The 23,593-nt window shown below is 34.2% G+C and overlaps 1 protein-coding gene across 1 annotated transcript in view; it reads right to left on the bottom strand.

Annotated features, from left to right (window-relative positions):
• Positions 1 to 23,593, bottom strand: part of Obp83g (Odorant-binding protein 83g) — a 142,534-nt gene that overhangs the window by 16,901 nt on the left and 102,040 nt on the right. The window contains exons 3-5 of the mRNA XM_081768956.1: positions 20,980 to 21,038; positions 11,570 to 11,605; positions 8,624 to 8,747 (exon numbers count right to left, since the gene is read on the bottom strand). Coding sequence (XP_081625082.1) covers positions 8,624 to 8,747; positions 11,570 to 11,605; positions 20,980 to 21,038 — 219 coding nt within the window. The remainder of the gene's footprint in view (positions 1 to 8,623; positions 8,748 to 11,569; positions 11,606 to 20,979; positions 21,039 to 23,593) is intronic.

Genomic DNA, 23,593 nt, shown 5'->3' on the forward strand with positions numbered 1-23,593 from the left:
CAATTTAAACATTTGGTATTATAGTACTGGACCCTAACATGTATTATGATAAATTTGGGTGGTCCACCTCGTTCCCTTCTAGGGGTACAAAATTGCCAAAATATAAACGTAAGCATTACGTTGTACCACGTGTTTGGTTTTTGACCTAATTTATTCCTTTGGATGAGGTCCTATTACCTTATATGGTAATGTATAGGTGTTCATTCCCTATCATAAGACATAGGTACATTGATGCACCCCGGGAGGGGATTCGGTATCATAGTACAGGCCTCAACATGTATTATGATAAATTTGGGTGGTCCACATCGTTCTCTTTTAGGGGTACAAAATTGCTAAAATATAAACATAAGCAATATGTTGTACCATGTGTTTGGTTTTTGGCCCAATTTCTCCCCCTTTGATGAGGTTCTATTACCTTATATGGTTATATGGTCATGTATATAGGTTCATTTCCTATCATAAGATATGGGTACGTTGATGCATCCTTTAAAAATTTGGGAGGGGTATCTTGACACATCCACTCGGTTTTAGAAATTGTTTAATATAAGCATTTGGTATCATAGTACAGGTCTTCAATATGTACCACTATAAATTTGGATGGTCCACATCGTTCCCTTTTCATAGGTAAAGAACTACCAAAAATCAAATTTCGGAGGTTATTGACCCCTATTTAGCACGTTATATGGTTTATTACCTTTATATGTTTATGTTCCCTTTTAAATTTGGGAATTATCGAATAACAAAATTCGGTAAACGTTTTCTAGGACCCGTTGGTATTCCTCTTATGGCCAAATATTCAAAATTTAAAGGTTATTGACCGGCTTTATTATTGAATAAGTACAGGATTTATTACTTTTTTCATAAGACACAGGTGTATTTGTGTACCAATCTTAAATTTTGGGAGGGGGTACATTTCTTATTGTCATATCAATAATTGGTAAATGTTCTTTGGGTAAATCATTGTGATCACGTGATCAGTTATTGACCTATGATGGGAATAGGAGTCCAGGACATTGGTACATTGAAACTTTGTAGGATAATTTGAGAATGCGTCATTGGTATTGATTATTACAGCCAAATATAAACGTAAGCAAGACGTTGTACCACGTGATTGACCTTGATGAGGTAGTGTACAGGGATACATAGCTAACCTTATTGAAACTTATGACTCATAGTCTTAAGGGAATACATGCTACAACACTGGCAAAGTTATTGTTGATGCAATTTGATTGGCTGATCACTATCTTTCGTGCAATCTGATTGGTTGATCACTATCTTTCGTGCAATCTGATTGGTTGATGAGTTTTAAATCTTTGCTGTATTCAGTTTTTAAGTTTTGTTTTACATTTAAAAATCTTGTTTTTGTTCAACATTTTGCACTCAATGATAAATATGATCAAAACCGTTTATTTGTTAATCGAATAGTTAAAAACCGGATAAAGTTTGACGGTTAACCGTGAAACGTAAAAATTTTTTAGTTTGAAATTTTTTTTGCTTGAAACATTTTGTTTGAAAATTCTTGCTTTCAAATTTTTTTTGTTTGAATTTTTTGTTTGAGAATTTTGTTTGAAATTTTTTTTGACAACTTTTGTTTCAAAATTTTTTGTTTAAAATTTTTTTGTTTGAAATTTTTTTTCGTTTCAAAATTTTGTTTAAAATTTTTGTTTGAAATTTTTTCGTTTCCAAATTTTTTGTTTGAAAAAATTTTTGTTTGAAATTTTTTTGTTTCAAAATTTTGTTTCAAAATTTTGTTTGAATTTTTTCGTTTGAAATTTTTTGTTTAAAAATTTTTCGTTTGAAATTTTTTCGTTTCAAAATTTTGTTTAAAATTTTTTTCGTTTCAAAATTTTGTTTGGAAAATTTTGTTTGAATTTTTTCGTTTGAATTTTTTTTTCGTTTCAAAATTTTGTTTCAAAGATTTTTGTTTGAAATTTTTGTTTCAAAGTTTGAGTTGACATTTTTAAAAGTTTGTGCACTTATTAGTAAAGAACCGGAACTGTTTAGAACAAAAACCTTTGACAACATTGTGGTGCAATAGTACACGTCAGAACCTGGGGTTGTACTTGAAATGAAAAAACACAATTCATTGAAATGGATCATTTTATTACACTCCACATACATCCATACCAGATAGTGGTTCTGGATATTGTCGATACAATGTATTTTGAACTTCTTGCACTAGTTTGTCTTTAGCATATAATTTTAATTCCAGTTGAAGTCTTTTAAGGTCTAGTGCAATATCAATTGGTGGAAACTCAATGTCCATTTGATCACAAATAAACTGTTTATCAATACAGGTATGCACTAGCCGGAACTGTTTAGAACAAAAACATCTGGCAACGTTGTGGTGCACGTCAGAACATGATCATGCAACGTCATCAGTTTTGCATCATATATAAGTATCGTTCGAGTTAGTATTCATGATAACATCATCATGGCTACTTGTCTGCAGTTTCTAAACACACGTGATGCGATGAAATCATTTACCAAGATTACTGATTTACAACAGAATGTACCTTATAGAATCTTAGCTAGCCAAAAAATCCCTACAAAGTTTGGAGTAAGAATCGTAGTGAAGCTTGAAAATGATAAGAATATAATTTTACCAGCAAGATATTTACCCATGGAACCATCAAAACAAGAAGAACTGCTGCGTTTCTTAAATACTGGATCTGTATCTTTATGTTACAAAGGATTCTTGGGTCGAAGTCATCAACTTGAATTTAGTACACAGCCAGATTCGTCAGCAAAATCATGAATCAGCACATTTCTTTCCAATGACGTCAGCTGTAGTTGTATGAATTGGGTTGGTCGGCATGACGTCAGCAACTGTGATGAAATCATGAATCAGCACATTCCTTACCAATGACGTCAGCAATAACTATAAACCAGTAAATACACTGTCATCCCACGAAATCATTTGAGCAAGTGCTTTTCAGGAGGAAAGATGTGTACTTCTAACGATAAAGAGTTCATCTTCGCAAGCTATTATCCAATAAACAAAACATGTGATGATTGGTATCAGTGCTAGAACATTTGAACCTGTGATTCGATTGGGTAAAGCAGAACAATTTGGTGTACAACTGACCTGTGAAGAATGGCAAATATTATGTTCACGAACCGACCAAATGAACGATTATTTTCATGATGAGCTAAATGTGACCATAGTCAAATCATTAGGCTCAAATCATGAAGTGGTGCTGCGTACAGTCCTCGAAGAGAAGATGGTGCTGTTACGTAAAAAGAGTACATTCCATGTCCCTCGTAACATGGTGTATCTAACACAAACTGAATGGAACAAATTCATCAGCGTATTTCAGTGTGTGAAACATGCAGTGGAAATGTGCAACAAAACTAGTATATTCCTGAAAAAGTACTATTTTGAAAAATGTGTTATGCATATTGTACAACATGTATCTAGATATTGTGATGGCTGTCAACAGCGTTCGTGGGTGCATAACTGTATTGATAAACAGTTTATTTGTGATCAAATGGACATTGAGTTTCCACCAATTGATATTGCACTAGACCTTAAAAGACTTCAACTGGAATTAAAATTATATGCTAAAGACAAACTAGTGCAAGAAGTTCAAAATACATTGTATCGACAATATCCAGAACCACTATCTGGTATGGATGTATGTGGAGTGTAATAAAATGATCCATTTCAATGAATTGTGTTTTTTCATTTCAAGTACAACCCCAGGTTCTGACGTGTACTATTGCACCACAATGTTGTCAAAGGTTTTTGTTCTAAACAGTTCCGGTTCTTTACTAATAAGTGCACAAACTTTTAAAAATGTCAACTCAAACTTTGAAACAAAAATTTCAAACAAAAATCTTTGAAACAAAATTTTGAAACGAAAAAAAATTCAAACGAAAAAAATTCAAACAAAATTTTCCAAACAAAATTTTGAAACGAAAAAAATTTTAAACAAAATTTTGAAACGAAAAAATTTCAAACGAAAAATTTTTAAACAAAAAATTTCAAACGAAAAAATTCAAACAAAATTTTGAAACAAAATTTTGAAACAAAAAAATTTCAAACAAAAATTTTTTCAAACAAAAAATTTGGAAACGAAAAAATTTCAAACAAAAATTTTAAACAAAATTTTGAAACGAAAAAAAATTTCAAACAAAAAAATTTTAAACAAAAAATTTTGAAACAAAAGTTGTCAAAAAAAATTTCAAACAAAATTCTCAAACAAAAAATTCAAACAAAAAAAATTTGAAAGCAAGAATTTTCAAACAAAATGTTTCAAGCAAAAAAATTTCAAACTAAAAAATTTTTACGTTTCACGGTTAACCGTCAAACTTTATCCGGTTTTTAACTATTCGATTAACAAATAAACGGTTTTGATCATATTTATCATTGAGTGCAAAATGTTGAACAAAAACAAGATTTTTAAATGTAAAACAAAACTTAAAAACTGAATACAGCAAAGATTTAAAACTCATCAACCAATCAGATTGCACGAAAGATAGTGATCAACCAATCAGATTGCACGAAAGATAGTGATCAGCCAATCAAATTGCATCAACAATAACTTTGCCAGTGTTGTAGCATGTATTCCCTTAAGACTATGAGTCATAAGTTTCAATAAGGTTAGCTATGTATCCCTGTACACTACCTCATCAAGGTCAATCACGTGGTACAACGTCTTGCTTACGTTTATATTTGGCTGTAATAATCAATACCAATGACGCATTCTCAAATTATCCTACAAAGTTTCAATGTACCAATGTCCTGGACTCCTATTCCCATCATAGGTCAATAACTGATCACGTGATCACAATGATTTACCCAAAGAACATTTACCAATTATTGATATGACAATAAGAAATGTACCCCCTCCCAAAATTTAAGATTGGTACACAAATACACCTGTGTCTTATGAAAAAAGTAATAAATCCTGTACTTATTCAATAATAAAGCCGGTCAATAACCTTTAAATTTTGAATATTTGGCCATAAGAGGAATACCAACGGGTCCTAGAAAACGTTTACCGAATTTTGTTATTCGATAATTCCCAAATTTAAAAGGGAACATAAACATATAAAGGTAATAAACCATATAACGTGCTAAATAGGGGTCAATAACCTCCGAAATTTGATTTTTGGTAGTTCTTTACCTATGAAAAGGGAACGATGTGGACCATCCAAATTTATAGTGGTACATATTGAAGACCTGTACTATGATACCAAATGCTTATATTAAACAATTTCTAAAACCGAGTGGATGTGTCAAGATACCCCTCCCAAATTTTTAAAGGATGCATCAACGTACCCATATCTTATGATAGGAAATGAACCTATATACATGACCATATAACCATATAAGGTAATAGAACCTCATCAAAGGGGGAGAAATTGGGCCAAAAACCAAACACATGGTACAACATATTGCTTATGTTTATATTTTAGCAATTTTGTACCCCTAAAAGAGAACGATGTGGACCACCCAAATTTATCATAATACATGTTGAGGCCTGTACTATGATACCGAATCCCCTCCCGGGGTGCATCAATGTACCTATGTCTTATGATAGGGAATGAACACCTATACATTACCATATAAGGTAATAGGACCTCATCCAAAGGAATAAATTAGGTCAAAAACCAAACACGTGGTACAACGTAATGCTTACGTTTATATTTTGGCAATTTTGTACCCCTAGAAGGGAACGAGGTGGACCACCCAAATTTATCATAATACATGTTAGGGTCCAGTACTATAATACCAAATGTTTAAATTGGGCAATTTCCAAAATTTAAGGGGTGGGCCAAAGTACCCCTCCCAAATTTTTCAAGGGGTGCATCAATATACCCATGTCTTATGAAAGGTAATAGACTCCTGTATACGCCCATATAACTATATAGGATAATAACACCTCATCAAAGGGGATAAAATCGACCAAAAACCAAACACGTGGTATAACGTATTGCTTACGTTTATATTTTGGCAATTTTGTACCCCTAGAAGGGAACGAGGTGGACCACCCAAATTTATAGTAATCTCTATTAGGGTCCTATACTATAATACCAAATATATTAAATGGGCAATTTCCAAAATTAAAGGGGTGGGTCAAGGTACCCCTCCCAAAAATTTAAAGGGGTGCACAAATGTACCTATGTCTTATGATAGGTAATAGACCCCTATACATGACCATATAACCATATAAGGTAATAGGACCTCATCCAAGGGAATAAATTAGGTCAAAAACGAAACACGTGGTTGTACTAACAATTTGGCAATTTCGTACCCATGAAAGGGAACGAGGTGGACCACCCAAATTTATAGTAATATATATATATATTAGGGTCCTATACTATTATACCAAATATGTAAAATGGTCAATTTCTAAAATTTAAGGGGTGGGCCAATGTACCCCTCCCAAATTTTTAAAGGGGTGCACCAATATACCCATATGTTATGAAAGGGAATGGACCCCTATACATGACCATATAACCATATAAGGTAATAGGACCTCATCCAAGGGGATAAATTGGGTCGAAACCAAACACGTGGTACAACGTATTGCTTACGTTTATATTTTGGCAATTTTGTACCCCTAAAAGGGAACGAAGTGGACCACCCAAATTTATTATAATACATGTTAGGGTCCAGTACTATAATACCAAATATATAAAATGAGCAATTTCCAAAATTTAAGGGGTGGGCCAAAGTACCCCTCCCAAATTTTTAAAGGAGTGCACAAATATACCCATATCTTATGAAAGGTAATGGACCCCTATACATGACCATATAACCATATAAGGTAATAGGACCTCATCCAAGGAGATAAAATCGACCAAAAACCAAACACGTGGTACTACGTATTGCTTACGTTTATATTTTGGCAATTTTGTACCCCTAGAAGGGAACGAGGTGGACCATCCAAATTTATCATAATACATATTAGGGTCCAGTACTAAAATACCAAATGTTTAAATTGGGCAATTTCCAAAATTTAAGGGGTGGGCCAAGGTACCCCTCCCAAATTTTTCAAGGGGTGCATTAATATACCCATGTCTTATGAAAGGTAATGAACCCCTGTATACGCCCATATTACTATATAGGATAATAACACCTCATCAAAGGGGATAAAATCGACCAAAAACCAAACACGTGGTATAACGTATTGCTTACGTTTATATTTTGGCAATTTTGTACCCCTAGAAGGGAACGAGGTGGACCACCCAAATTTATCATAATACATGTTAGGGTCCAGTACTATAATACCAAATGTTTAAATTGGACAATTTCCAAAATTTAAGGGGTGGGCCAAGGTACCCCTCCCAAATTTTTCAAGGGGTGCATTAATATACCCATGTCTTATGAAAGGTAATGAACCCCTGTATACGCCCATATAACTATATAGGGTAATAACACCTCATCAAAGGCGATAAATTAGGTCAAAAAACCCCGAAATTTGACTTTTTGGCAATTTTTTACCCATGAAAGGGAACGACATAGACACCCAATACTAATAGAGGTACATACTATGGTCCTAGGCCACCATACCCAATTTTTAAATTTGGCAATTTTCAAAATTTAAGGGGGGTGGTCCTATGTACCCCTGCCAAAATTTAGGGGGTGGGCCAAGGTACCCCTGCCAAAATTTAGAGGGGGTGGTCCTAGGTACCCCTCGGTCATTGACCCCGGGCCAAGGTCATTGACCTTTGACCTATGACGTCATCAAGGTCAATTCGCGCATACGGGGGGGAGTACTACTGACGATTTTGTTCATATTTTATAAATAAATTATTCATTAATATTCCTATAGTACTGCGTAAATCATTTCCATAAGAATATACACATGGGGTAGTATACTCTTCGGGTGAGTTATTCTGATTTTTCTAAAATACGAGTCATGGGATTTTGGTGATATTTTACAAACAAATATTTAATTAACAACTAACATATGACAGAAGTAATCTTTACGGAAAATTTTTCAAGGATATTTTACTTTTGGGGTAAGTTTTTTTATGAAGTTTTCTAAAAAGATCTTATAATTTTGTTTGTATTTCACAGGAAAATGTTTTATTAATGACTGCAATACAACATGAATTTGTTCGAGAAATTGAAAAACCATGTGGTAGCATGTACCTTTTATTTTATTTGCAGATCAGATGGAACATAAATGCACACCCCGACTTGTGTACCACCATTTGGAAATCATTGATATAGAGAAAACACGGTAAGGGATAGTGAGAAATGTCTCTTTGGTATGAATTCAACGTCCCAAAGGAATGTTCAAGCTTCTCCATTTTCACCATTTTGGAGCCGAGTGGGAGATCCGAGTTAAATTCGTGGAGGGAATTTATGCTGTATTGTCACCAGCCTGTATATAAGTACTATATTCTTACAACAAAATTTAGAATAATTTAGCTTTTTTACCTTGAAACAAAAATCTTAATAAATTTAATAAGATCTACAATTTTTGTAAAATCTCCGGTTGGGGTTATATTGTGAGAGTTTTTAAATCCACTTCTGGGATAGTTTAAACTAGAGTCTACAGCTCCATCAATATGATATATTTTTAAAGTAATGTACTTAACATTTTAAGCTGAAGAAGAAAGCTTAGAAATATGGTCAATGATGAGCAAACAATCACTTTACCTGCATGAGCAATACATTTATCAACTACTGTTTCTAAGATACGTAGGAGATCAGCGCTACTTGAGACATGTTTTCTGAAGTGAGTCAAAATCACGTTTCTCTGCATTCCACCAGCTGGCGTCATCTACAAAGTAATACAAAAAATTACATTTGTCGCATTACACTTATAAATTGTGGGTATAAAGGAATCAATGTAAGGTTTCTTTTCATAATTAAGTGAAAATAATAATAAGAGAATACAGGACTGTAAGCTTAAGAAACACAAATAAACAACAAGATACCCATGATTATACTATATAAGTAAATTGTAGATAGAAAAACACTTAATTTGATTTATAAATGCACTTAAAATATATTCTCAAACGTTACGGTTTTTGGTTCTATTCAGTTCTACCATATCACTGGGGTGAAGATGACAGTGTAATAATAAGCCAACTTTATCACTTATAATTTACAGCATACAGGCAGAGTATCCATAAAAGGCCTGTTTTCTACTATAAAGACATAGTTTATTTTAGAATATTTTAAAAACTGTTCTGTTCTATGTATAACCTCTTTTCTAGCGTTGGTTCGTATTTTTCTTCCAATAATAGAATTCTAGAATTCAGATATTGTGTTTGAGACGTATTTGTAACTTCTGCTTTTTAGAAGCACTTCTAAGAATCAGGAACGAATCCTTCCTATTTTAATTTCCTTTAAAAAAAAGAACGGAGAACGTTTACAGGGACGAAGTAGATAAATGAGAAAGAATCAAAATTTTTGTCTTATAATTACGAACAAGAGAAAGAAGCATCTAAATCATACACCTAAATCTAATTTAGTTTACATACAGTATAAATTTTCCTGGCTATCCTTCAACAGTCGTAATATTTCGTGAATAACTCTGAGTTCACGAACTGACAATCTGGTGAAATATTCTGGTATTGGGACGGTTACGTAATGGCCCTTTTCCATGCTACGTTTTCGTACGTATGGATTGTGGAACACTGTCGGGAGAATGGGTTAACACTCGGGGTGACTATTGCGAAACAAGCTCCCTTTGCGAAACATCACCCACGAAAACCATGACTAGAAGAGCTACAAGTAAAGTGACACCCATAGTGCTAAGGGGGATCCATCAACGTAATATGAGCCACCGATTCCCAACTCAACGTGATATAAGCCACAGATTCCACCCGCATCATCAACTATGAATAAAACCATTCACAAGTGCCTTAAGTTGAAGTTTGTGCGAAAGGTCTGTGTATACCACCTGTTACAGCGTCAACTTGCCGAACGTGAGACGAACTGCAGGAAACTGTATAAAAAGTAATGGCGGTTTCCAAATGGAAGAAAGTTGTCACAATGGATGAATCATTTGTCCACTTCACAGCTAGTGGTCATATTCGGGCGATCATATACTGTGACATAGACGGCAAGAGGCGCAGCAACTTTGTTCGTCAGTGCAGGAAAAGTTTCCCTCGTGGCTTTATGGTTGCTACGGTATTCGAATATGAGGGAAGTTGATGATACGCAAGGTGGACAAAAACTTGAAGGTAAATACAAGATACTTCCAAGAATCCACTCTAACACCTATCTATTGGAGAGACATCTCATAATTGTATGGAATGGGTGTGAACCTGGTAATGATAAATATGGACAAGTCTTTGAGTCATACCGCCAGAACACCACTACGTTTTTATCCGGAAATGTCGGACGAATTAGGAATTTCTGTCATTCCGTTTGAAGACATTCCTGTGAAAAGCACAGATGCAAGTCCAATGGATTTTTGCGCATTTGGATCGTTGAAATGACGTCTTCAACATCGATACCAGCGGTTCTTGGATGGTCTCTGGAAACTTGCAGAGAGGAGTGGGACAGAATTTCTATGTCTCTCCTGAGCCGGAGCTAGCTGCAGTGCAAATGGCGATACCGTCTGATAGTCCACAATGCTGGGTGTCCAATTGAACATAATCGGTGGCGGCAACGGTGGCGGCATCTCTTAAGGTGAGTACCCGTCAAAAATGGTCGGACATAAAGCGAGCAGCCTTCTCTAAATCATAATAATCATAAAAATGTGTATCGTCTCAATGATGTACTTGAATATTTTATTGCTTTCTTTCTGTGTATTTCTACTAGCATGTAATTCGTGTTTACTTCAATATGTTTTCCTTCTGATTTGCAAACCGATGCCGAATTTGATAGTAATTTCTCGAATCCTCAATAATGAATTCTCATTACTAGTACAAACTCTTTCGATGATGTCATTTTTTGTTGGTATAGCAAACCGTCTAGCTAGAAATTTTTGTCAACTTAAGACAGTTAAAGAGGCATTTTTTGCTACGCTTATAAAGTTTTCCCCCACTACATGATTGACTCAGTAGCCACAGTATGTTCTTTAGTGGCTCTTGGCTTTAGTGGATGTTCTTTATTGGTTTTAGTAACTAATTAGTAGTCATTAAAAAATAAGCAAGTAAATAATTGTTTTGGTACCTAAATGTAAGATGACTACTGATCAGGTACATTCACAAAGTTTACAAAAAAAAGTTATAAGGCCCTATGCAGACTCGTTTTGACTTATGATTAGCGTCGTACTAAAGATCTGACTAGTGCAGGAAACATTAGATCAGTCGAACTCTTTAGTATGACACTAATCACGCGTCAGAACGACTCTGCATAAGGCCCATAGTGTTTAAATTTACTTGATTTAAATGCGTAATTTATATCTTTAGAAATGAAAGTAAACAAACTAAGCAAACAAATTAAGTAAACAAGTTATGAAGTAAGCTTAAACAAACTAAATCTGCTAAAACAGCAGAAACAACAGTGTATTTAGTTCTCTGTACATTCAAATGGTAATAGTTGATATATTTAAATAATTTAAAAACTAGACTTTAAAAAGTTCGATGTAGTAGTTCTTTTCATGTTACATTAATAAAATATAACAAGAAATATTGTTCTACTCACCCAACCTAATTTAACAAACATACACGCACTGAAACACTGAAAGAACATATACAGAAATTAAAACCTTTCATAAAATAAACAACAAATTATAATCTTATTTTCAATTTCCAATATATATGTATATATATTATGACTATAAGTTCCAAAAAAACTTATATTAAGTTAAATTGCCTTTTAAAAATCAACAGAAGTTGCTCAGATTTAAAAGCTTCATATTCTTGTTTAAGATGTAATTAATGGTTTGCATCAAATATAGTCCTAGGTCCTTTGTATCATAGTCGTGTAAATGTACGTACTGAAAGATATACATATGTTGGCAATAATTTTATTTAGCAATATTTTTTTTATCAACTTTTAATTATGAGTTGTAAATTTCTCTATAGTGGAAAGAAAATTGACTTTCACTGATTTTTATAACATCTTTGTTAAAAGTACATAGTGTATTTGCTTATTGCTTAACAGGTTTGTTCAGGTCAAAATCCAAACTTGATGGTCAATAACTCTAGAACCAAAATTCTTTACTTGTTCAAATTTGAAATGATCATCTCTCACATCTCAAGAAAAGCAGCAAATGTTCGCCAGTGTACCTTACAATTACAATCAGGTTTATGAGTTTTGAAATGAACTTGCAGAATACTAATTCAGCGTTAATGAGAATACAAATTAAGTGTTATTGGTAACAACAATAAGTCACATGTTGAATAGCTATAGTCTTTTTTTTTTTTTTTTTGGAACAAACGATGGAGAATTTTCTTGGGCGACATAAGAAGTCGATAACTGACATGTTTCACAACACCCGATGCCTCCCTGTCCTACTTAGAAGCGATTCTGTTTCTTCCAATTTATTCACTGGCAACAATACAATGTTACTGTCTAGGGCAGCGCGTTAGTCAAATTGGTTTCTAAATGCCCTTTGCGTAGCAACAACAGATTTCGTTCCCCAGAACTTTTAACGATGAACTGGTGTTGCTACAAAGAGTACACTCTTCTCACAGTGTCCTGATCATACTCACACAATATCACAGAATTGTACAGCACAATTCCCAATACGACGGCCCAGTTTCTTGTTTGTTATTGACTTCGGCGAGGTTGCCATTTAACGAAGAAAACTCAAATTACACCACACCGCACCGTATTCCAATTGTAAGGCACATTGGCGAATATTTGCAATTTTTCTTAAGGCGTGGCCGATATTACGTCGGATGAATTTATACCAGTAAACATAAACCGTAAATCTCTCATCCTTTCTTGATCATTTGCCCCAGACCGCATGAAAATCAGGTTTCAGTTAGAAATTCTATACCCAAATGAAATGTGTGAGTTTTTGAAAAATCACCCTGTATTAGCCCTCCCCATAATGGAAAGAAACGTAATCGGGACTGGACTAGATCGTTCCATTGTCGTTCGGTTAGGTTTGATAGGTAATATCCAGTGTTTCACAGTTACGTGTAGTTATGTAATACGCATAATTTTGTAGGGAGGCTAACAACTTAACCTGTTGGTCCGTTTGGAACCAAACTTGATCGGAATTGAGTCACATCGTTTGATCGCTTTTGATTGCCAATAATCATTCTTGATCACTATACATAGTGACCGCGTAATAAGCATAATAACACAAAATAAGCATAATTTTGTGTTACAATTTAACGCATTAATAACCATGAAAGCAAAATTGGTCAAAATTGAACCAGATCGCTTTTGTCATTTGATCGCAAGAATCATCACTTGGGTCGTCGAATTACAAAACGACTATTGTCCATTTATATAAAATCTCAGAAACTTTTTAAAAATGTAGGATCTGCATGTTTAGTAAAACTGGAATACTTTAGAGTGTTCATATGAAAAACCTGAACATCCTCAAATATTTGGAACTGGACGACTTATTTGATCGCCACGCTTAGTGATGTAATACACTTAATTTAATAGAGGACCAGCAAATTGGCTTGTTAGCTCCCCATTGTAGGAAAAGTGATCAAAACTGTGTCAGATTGTTCCATTTTTGTTTGGTTGGCAAGAATCAGCGTTTGTTTGCCATATGTAATGACGTAATAACTATCAATTTAAGGAGGTTGATAATTCAACTCTTTAACCCTCAATGGATAGAAAATTGATCAGATTTGGGCCAGATCTATTAATCACGTTTGATTGCCACTCATAGTGTCGTAATATTCATGATCCTGTAGGGAACTAAGAACTTAACCTGTTAGCCTTCACAGAAACAAGATTGATTGGAATTGGTCCAGATCGTTTGATTGTCATTTGAACGACAACAATCATCATTTGATTGCCAAGCATAGTGACGTAATATGCTTAATTTAGTAAGAATCTAAAAAGTGACGGAAGCAACATTTATCGGAATTAAGCCAGATTGTTTGATTGCTAACCATCAGAGTTTGATACCTATGCCTAGTGACTTATACGCATAACATGAGGATACTGTGTAATGATTTGCTTATCTTCTAACGTCAGTCAGCTTCTCTGAACGACAGAACATCACTTTAAGTGAATACAATATCTAAAAAAAAGCACACTATACTGGGGATATGAGACAGTTAACAATTATCTAGGGAAATAGTGAAAAGTATCCTCTATGAATTTCATATATCGTTGTCTTAATATAAATGCAACACCTTGTCTTTTGCTTCTCTGGCAGGTCACCCTCCATGCTGACAAAGGAACGAAAATACCCCAAACAGCCACCACTATTAATTTTACACTGTATTGAGTTAATATATTCTCCTTTTCTAAGGATCATCTTTCCAGGTAATAGTTATTAGTTTGCAGATACTTGTCAGTAGAAAGTCGCATTATTTATAAACGATATCCTAAACGTTTTTTTCTAAACATCATATTTTAGTTATTACTGAACAAGAAAGAACTATTTTGCGTTAAACAAACTATTAATAAATACACACGGATATTCAATTACCTATGATAAATTATGAATACCAACTTCAAGGAAAATATTTACTAATAAAACTTTATCAGTGAATCGTTACTCCAGAGGGAAATGAGTGAACAAAGATATTATGTACATGAAATATTAATAAGATAGTTTCAAATAATTCTGTTTTTTAATTAACATGATAATAATCAAATGATGTTACGTTATGCTTCTTTCCAGTCTTAATATAAAAAGTATTTGTTAATTCACATGAATCCAACAAAAAAGTGAAATTGATGCATAAGAACATAGGAAAGACTAAAGATCAAATTTTAGTTAAGATTTTAATTTCAAATATTTTAGATAATTTTTCAGTTCTTGAAATTATCAAAATATATTAGTTCTTCACTTTTTAAATAATTATAAAGCAAAAGACAATTCAGAACATTTCTTAATTTCACTCACGTTGATAATTATACAACGTTATCCGTTGGTCTCTTGAGGTTCGAAAGTTAAATGATGCAACAAAATCTGCCACCGTACAATAGGAGCCATGAAGGTATCCAGAAATTAAAATAAGTTTTGAATCATGAACAACGGGTTACTTAATTACTATCTACCTATCTCATTGTATTGCCAGTTACATAACAATGATTGTTAAAATACATCATATATTATCCTCCCTCAATGAAATACTGTCCTGACAGCAGGAACAATCATGCTTGCCGACAATCTGAATTAAACTATTTCTTAGTTTAAAATGTTACGGAAAAAGGTACACACGAAGTGCTTGCTGATCGCAGTTGATTCTTAGTCAGAGTATACGAAGTGGATATATAGCAAGCAGAAACATGTAACTGGTAAGATAATTTTCTGGTATCTTTAATAACACTTCCTAAATTATCAGACTACAGACTAGACAGACTACGACTACAGATAGACTAGGGTCCAGACAGGAGAGTAAGGAACAGTACCATTTGTAGATTGTAGAAAAACTGAAAAACAAATCTTTGATATACATCAGCCTATGATCTATCAAAGGAGTTCACGCTAAGACATCGTACGTAACAATACATCAATAAACTGTAGTATAAGTATAAAAGTGTATATTTGTATGTATATAGTATGTAATGCAAATGATTGTGTACATATATTCAAATTACAACATATGTGAATATTACTTAAGACATTTGATTTATTCATAGCAACAAGATAAGATTATGTGTCACAAGCAACCATATAAATGTAAATTGGTTAACGCAATACTTTATTGTAAATCTCCAATGAAAACTATATTCACATTATCTATACTTGATATACAAGGCTTGCATTAAAGACCGATAGAAGTTAACTACTCAGACTACAGCAAATAACATTCAGAAGAGAGGAGACCACATAAAGAATACATTTTTGAGTTAGTTGAGTAAGGAAAAATAGTAGCGAAGAATCCTCTAACTGCGGACAGCCATGCTAGATGAATTGCCTGGTGGAGACAGATGAACTTTAACAAGTCATACTTGACTTGTCTCAAAAGAACTGAGTCCAGAAAGAAAATATGTATGGGCTTATTTAATTATATATTAAATGACGATATTCAAAAATATGTAACAGTGGGGATTGTAGCAAGAGAACTATTCATCAGAAAATCCAGTCAATCGTGACATTTTTCACTATTAAGCAGTTATTTCAAAACTTACTAAACTACTGCTTTCAAATAGGAAGACAATTTGCTGACGAAGAATAGCTTGAAATCCGCTCCACAGTGAATATAAAGTCACAGGCAAGTTACAACACGTAGCTTGACTCAACATTTAGCAGGTTCCAAGTTGCAGGTTGCGGCAACAGGTAACTGCATTGCCTCAGATGGCGATGCGGTTAAATATTTAGATGACATCTACATATGTTAATTTAATCGACGACAATTTACCAGAGCATCACACAAGTTTTAATTTTCCTTAATTTTACTGGAATCCTTATTGTTTTACGTCTGTGACCAGATAAAGTAATCTCAGTTCCTGGTGTTCGCTATATCCACGTCCAGCCATTGTAACTTTGCAAAATTTCATTTTTTCGTAACTAAATAAATTGCATAACTATGTGGTAGGGCTACAAAGGCTACAAAGGCTATTTTAAGACTACAAAGTGAACTTTCCATCCATTTTCTAGCCTTTTCTGATTAGAGTAGAAGCTGGAACACTTACTAAGTTCTCTCTTACTAAGGAACACATACTTGACTTGCCTCTTCTTCCCACTCGAGGCATCCTGACCGACTTAGTAAAACTTCGAAATTAAATATTTGATTTACAAAAAAAATCTCTATGGCTATTCAATCCGAAAGTTCAATATTATACTTACAAAAGCTTTCTATTGAATTCTATCCTTAGCCGACTGGATCTAGTTTCTATTTTGCATTCCTATTTCTGCGAGATCTATCGTAATATTGTCCTCAATCTGCTCCTAAGTTTCCCGATAGGATTAACAGTCAAAACTTTGAGAGTGTTCCTATTTTCTTTCATTCTAGCTGCATGACCTACCCACCTGAGCCTCTTAAATTTGATGACCCTAACAATCTGTGGTAAATGGAATAAATTATGCAGTTCCTCCTTATGAAGTTCCCGCTATTCTCGTTTCTCTTACATCCGAATATTTATCTCGGGATCTTATTCTGAAATACTTTTAGTCGGCGTTCTTCCTTCAAATTAAGCGGCAATGCTTCGGAACCATACAGCACAACTGGCAGGATTATCGTTTTATCTAATTTAAGCTTGAACTTCCTCAAAGAATTCGCGACGACAAAAGATTTTGAACTGAATAATAATACGAATTCCCTGATTTGAATCGACATTAAACTTCTTCGTGGATGTGATTTTGGTCTGTTAATATTTGACCTAGACATTTGAAAGTGTCCACTTTGTCGAAAGTATAATTTGATATTTAAACGTTTCCTTAATTTGCAATATTATGAACATGGCGAGTTACCAGGTATTAGTTTTCTCTGCATTTACTTCTAGACCCATGTTCTTGCAGGCGTTTTAATAAAACATCTGAAATTTTCTCCATTGTTGTCATATCATCCATTGTCAGATTTATATCTCCTATAACCACTATTCAGTTCTAGGTCTTGGTTGTTATCTTTGACTCTACTTATAGTGTACTCCAGAATAAAATTGAATAATAATGGCGACAACGCCTCTCCTTGTTTCAATATACTCTCTCTTTCCGTGAAAGCATAGACAAATATTTTTCTACTCGGACGTTACTGTGTGATTCATTTAAAGACATTTTAATTAGTCTAACTAGTTTCTTTCGGCATATTAAATTCAGTATTGGACCAACTATCGACCAGATATTTCCCATTTGTTAAAAAGAATTGGAATACAATATTCCGGTACAATGTTCGACTCCTCACTGAGTTGATAGCCTTTCTAAAATCAACAAATAATTGATGTATCGGAGTACTGTATTCCATTTTTTAACAAATGGGAAATATCTGGTCGATATTTGGTCGAATTTGCTAAATATGAAGCAAAACCTCCAAAAGTTTCATCCGCGTATGGAGCTTTATGTTTGAGTTTCATCCGTGTAACAATATGTTTGAGAGGGTTTTACGATGTTCACAAGAGAAAGAGAGAGCTGCCTCGATAACTATTAAACTAGTTTTGTCGTCTTTCTTCTGAATTAGAACAATGATTGTTGCCTTCTACTTACAAACTTGATATTAAATACCAGTTCCCACTACTATCATTTGAATGACGGTATTGCGAGGACACACAAGAGATAAATAGAAATGCCCAAATACATATATAGACATAACTTACTTTGTGTGTTTATGTGTGTGTGCTAGACACACGTACTGACCTTGCACTTACCAATATTTTTCTGTCCATACACTTTTATTACTTGGAGTTAAATGTCTTTTAACCACCTAGGCTACTAGACTATATGAAACGTAAGACCTACAGCTTTAATTCAAACCATAGTACCTACCACCGGGAAACGAACCGACCTCCTGTAAATTAACGAAGTAAAACCATCGATATATGTTTGGTTCTGTCAACAACATATTTCCGTTCTTTATTTCTTTCTTTAGTGTCTCAATAATAGTTATGTCTTAATAAACATGGATCCAGAAATATTTCATTTAGGAATAGCAATGTCTGTAAAAATGGTGATTAATATACAAATAACAAAAGATAATAGACGATTACTTAGCTCCCAGAGGCACGTTACAAAAAGATCAGGGTTATAAAGGTAATTGGAAAGATGAAATGGTAGTAATACATACAAGCGGGCAACAATCTGTTCCTAGTACCTTAATTTCATGTTTCTTTTTCTCAGGCTCTATGAATCTGCTTCATCAGAGAGCTGATACTACAATGTAACACAAAATATAGGAATAGTCTATAGTCGCTTTAACAGTGTCGAGAACTCCAGGATATGGTATAAAATAAGATAAATTGTAAGCCATAAATAATTATGCATTTTTGTATCAGTAATCCAAGTAACTTTATTCCTTTCACAAAATATTACATTGACAAGCCTGTGCTGTGGTGGCCACTGCAGTGTCTTCGTACGAATGCTTTCATTTAAGACAATGCTTCCCCTCGAGTGTCGAAGTTGTGCGAGAGAAAACAGTCTATGCCACTGTATAATAGCAGCGACTGCAATGTCTCATATGATTGCTCCAAATTCAAACAATGCTTCACAAGCACTGGCGCGGCGTTGTTGTCACCACTCAGTGGATCTGTATAAAAAGACTCTTGTTGTCGAAGTGTAAGGACTATTAATCTACAATATTGGTCTTTTAGAAAGTTATAGAACAGGCAGAGTTCCGGAATTATTTCTCTAAATTCCAATATGGCATCTTTAGAACTCGAACTTCTTTTTAGTTTATTGTGCAAATGCTGTCGTTTTATTTCTTCAAAAGATTGAATATATATGCCCTGTTTTTCTCAAGGCATAAGCACTGTACACCAATCATTTCACTAGGTTTTGTGCGGATAGGGATTCAGGAATAAGTAATTGAATAATGTTCTTTCGCAACTCAATGTATAAAACATCGTTTTACATTAATTTTCACGCCAAGGAGACCAGAAAAGCTAGTGTTAAACATAGTGTTCTTATACAAGAGACGATCAATAAAGTTTTATCCTCGATGGAAAGTATTATGCTACATGTATGAAACTTACGTAATAAATGTGCTAATGTCTTAGGGTACTTATGTATAATTTTTGTTTCTAGATGCAATAGGTTTGAAGATTAAACATTTGGAAGGACTGAAAGTGCCAAATTGATATCAAAACTTTTTTGAAGCAACAACTAGTTGACTATTCATCGTTATAGAGTTGCCTGTTTCTGTACCTAATGTAAACGATTTTTACATTCATCTTGTGAATATGAACGAATATTGGGCACTACTGACTAAATGAATAAAAGTGAAAGTATTCTTACTCCCACACCCAAAAGACTGGTGTGTATCCTTGTGACAAAAAAGTAATGTTTTCAGTTATCTCTTCTAATCTCACTGACGATCTAACTTATGATCAGAATGTGACTGGAAAATATGACAGGAGTCAACTGCAAACGTTTCGTAATACTCTTAAGATTAGTGGCGTACTGGGGAAGGAATCCGCTTATTAGTTGACAACTGCTTCTTCATACAACGTCAAAGGAACATTAAATGATGTGCAAAAGCCTAGGTTGCTAGACCATTTTCACATTCGCCTTAATTCACTGACTTCGTGCCTTCACCCTTCTTGTTTCTAAAACAAGTAGTTGCTGGAAGGAAAGAAATTTTCTTCGGATGCTGACGTCGGTTTCACTGCCGAGCACTGTTTTTACGAAAACTAACTGTAGGATTTGAAAAACCGTGAGGAGAAATGTGTTCCTTTCCACAATGAGTATGTGGAAAAGAACAAATAACACATTTCGTTTTCATTATTTTATCTCCACTCTCTTTATACGTTGACAACACCTTATTGATCGTCCCAATCGTATATTGCCAAATATTTCTGTTTTTGGTAATCTCTATATGTAATCTGTTGACAGAAATTCTACAATTGAGAATTTTCACTCAGTTGTCATTCGCACCATACAAACTTATTTATATGATTTTACTGGACTTAATCAAAGTTCACATAAAATTTAAAATTTTTCATTAGAATCTAGAATAAAAATAAATTATACAGAGAGTCCATGCCTTTACCAGTTGATGAAAATCTTTAAAATTAATAAGAAATCAGTTATAAGAACTTTCTACATATTCCATTCTAGTTCTTAACCCAATCCAAAACAAATAAATTACGACACCCCCAGGATCAGAAAAATTCTTTACATGCATTTCCGCATAAATGCATTTACAAGTATTTTGTACAAGTGAATTTTACCCCCATGAAGTCCTAAATTTAGAGAATAAACTTTAATCAATACTACAATTTTGGCAGTACACCACTCAAAGAATGACCCTATACTTAATATTTCACTATATGTACTACCTCTGCTGATCTGATATATTTTATACACTTACCTTCGTAGCTCTTGTCTGATCACTATAGTCGTGTGTCATGAATGTTTTAAGTGCTGTACCTGTAATTAAAATTGTAAGCAGTGATTATTGCAAGCAGCTATGGTTATTAGGTAAGTAGTATGAGATCTATTGTAAACACAGTTCGAAGTGGTTTTGAGAAAGTGTGCTTAAATTTTTTATTAAATTGGATAATCTTTTACTGTAGATATATCGAAAACAAGTTAAGTGTGTATTACAAATCGCTTCTGAGTGAGACAGGGAAGCATCGGACCCCGTAGGTGGGTGTTGTGGAAAATATCAGTTATCGACTCCTTAGGTCGACCAAGAAATCTCTCCGTCATTTGTTTCAAGAAACCGGCTAAATCTTTTTAACATGTGATTTATAGGTGTACCCACTAACACTTAATTGGTATTCTCACTAACACTTAATTAGTACTCGTCAATTTCGCTTGAAAAATCCATAACCTCATTCCAATTGTAAGGTACACAAGTGAAAATTTGGTCTTTATTTTTAGGCATAGTCGATATTACCCCTGGTAAATTTAAACCTGTAAACACAGTTCCATAAATCTCCCATCCTTCCTTGATCATTTGCCTCTAACCGCAAGAATTTCGTTCTTCAGTTAGAGATTCCAAATGATATCCGTGAGTTTTAAAAAGGTTACCCTGTATCAGAATACCATCCCCATCAGGATCCTGCCGCCTATAGTCGGACAATTTGTCCATGCCTACCAGATGCCGCGGTCGAATTTCTGGCACCGGACACCGGTGTCTTTCTGCTCGATTTTTGGCCGCGACGAGCAAAAACAAAGTAGTTCACCAAAAGAAAACAAAGAGAGTTAGAAGGTAATTTGTTACTTTAAAATACGAATTAAGGATTATTTTTCCCTCGTATAAAGCTTTCTCGAAACAGTCGGCAGACAGTCGGACGACGACTGCAAGAAGATACTGCCGGCAATTTCTTAAAAAAAAAAAACTACGTCGGCACGACTTTGGCGAAGGTTTCAATATCGCGTACCAGCGTTAAGAAGTCTAATTTTGGAAAATTAATGGAGAATGTATCTTCTTTAATGATTAAGTAAAAATTGAAACTGTCCGAAGGTTTCGTGTGGGTGAACATTAATTCCATTAAATATGTCTTCTGAAAACGAAGTCGGCAGAAAGTCGGCATACAGCGGACGGAAGGACGGCGGAAAATGATGGTTGTAAAGACGCAGGCCCGTGCTGGCCCACCGGGACATGTCCCGGTGTGCCCTCCGAAACATCACATTATATATAAAGGTACATTTTCTAATAATAAATTCTTGCAGTTATTATTGGTAAAGAACCCATGGTAAATGCAGTGCGATCTTTACATAAGATGCCCTTGCGAAACCACATTAAAGATAAACTGTTTCATTTATTCTTCTGTATGGCACAGTTCTTTACAATGAATACATACTTTACTTTTAAAAACTCATAAAGGGTACAGTGCGCCCTTTGCAAAGGCGCCCTTGCGAAATCACATCAAAGATAAACGGTTTCATTTATCCTTCTCTATGGCACAGTTCTGTACAATGAATACATGCTTTTACTTTTGGTTAAAAAGTTCATGAAGGGTACAGTGCGCCCTTTGCATAGGCGCCCTTGCGAAACCATATCAAAGATAAACGGTTTCATTTATTCTTCTGTATGGCACAGTTCTGTACAATGAATACATACTGTTGGTAAAGACCCGTGAAGGGTACAGTGAGCCCTTTGCGTAAAGTGCCCTTGTTATGTGATTATTCCTGTGTGTTTTAGAGCAGTATTGAAATAATCAGTGTCTATTGTTCTAGAATATAGCTATATTGATTTATTAGCATATATTTAGCTTCATTTTGTTTGAAGAAAAAATCTTGCAAGAACTAAAAAACGTAAAGAAGTTTTCTCAGTTTAGCTATTTACGTTATTAAATAAACTTTTGGTATTAATACTTAAAATAGCGCTCATATATATATATATATATATATATATATATATATATATATATATATAGGGTGTAACTAAATTAAAATAAACTTCAGGAGGTGACTCCTGACCCGGATATAAAACAAAAAGTATACACCAACCTGGGTGTAAAAATGCTTCCTGTTAGCGCCTTGATCACACGAAAATTTGTCGGAAAAATGTAAGAACAGCCATAAATCAAGAATAAAAAAACATCGGATCGAAGTCGGGTAAAAGAGAATGTCCATTATTTATAGTTATACATCCCATTAGTGTAGATTCGGATATAGTGCACTGGCGACGCAAGAGTGCCTCCCAAAGAGACTGGAGTATTCCTTCGACTATTTTATCAAATGTCGAATGAGAGCAATGAACAACAATCAAGTACAAGATTTCAGCAACCAAAAGTAATAGTATATCGTTCAAATGAGAACACTTGGAATTCGAGAGGAAGAGAGATGCGCATGTGTGATTGATCTATTTCATCTCAGTACAGAATATACTCTCGGGAGAATAATATAAACGAAAAGAAGTCTTTAACGTATCACAGTTATATCTTCTAGGCTATTAATAACGGATGATAATTGAACGACTTTCTGACCAAGTTACGAGTGTGTGAAAATGGAAATAATAACTTTGAAACAGA

The sequence above is a fragment of the Thermobia domestica genome, chromosome 8 (genome assembly GCF_964235325.1).
Source record: "Thermobia domestica chromosome 8, izTheDome1.hap1.1, whole genome shotgun sequence".
NCBI lineage: Eukaryota > Metazoa > Arthropoda > Insecta > Zygentoma > Lepismatidae > Thermobia > Thermobia domestica.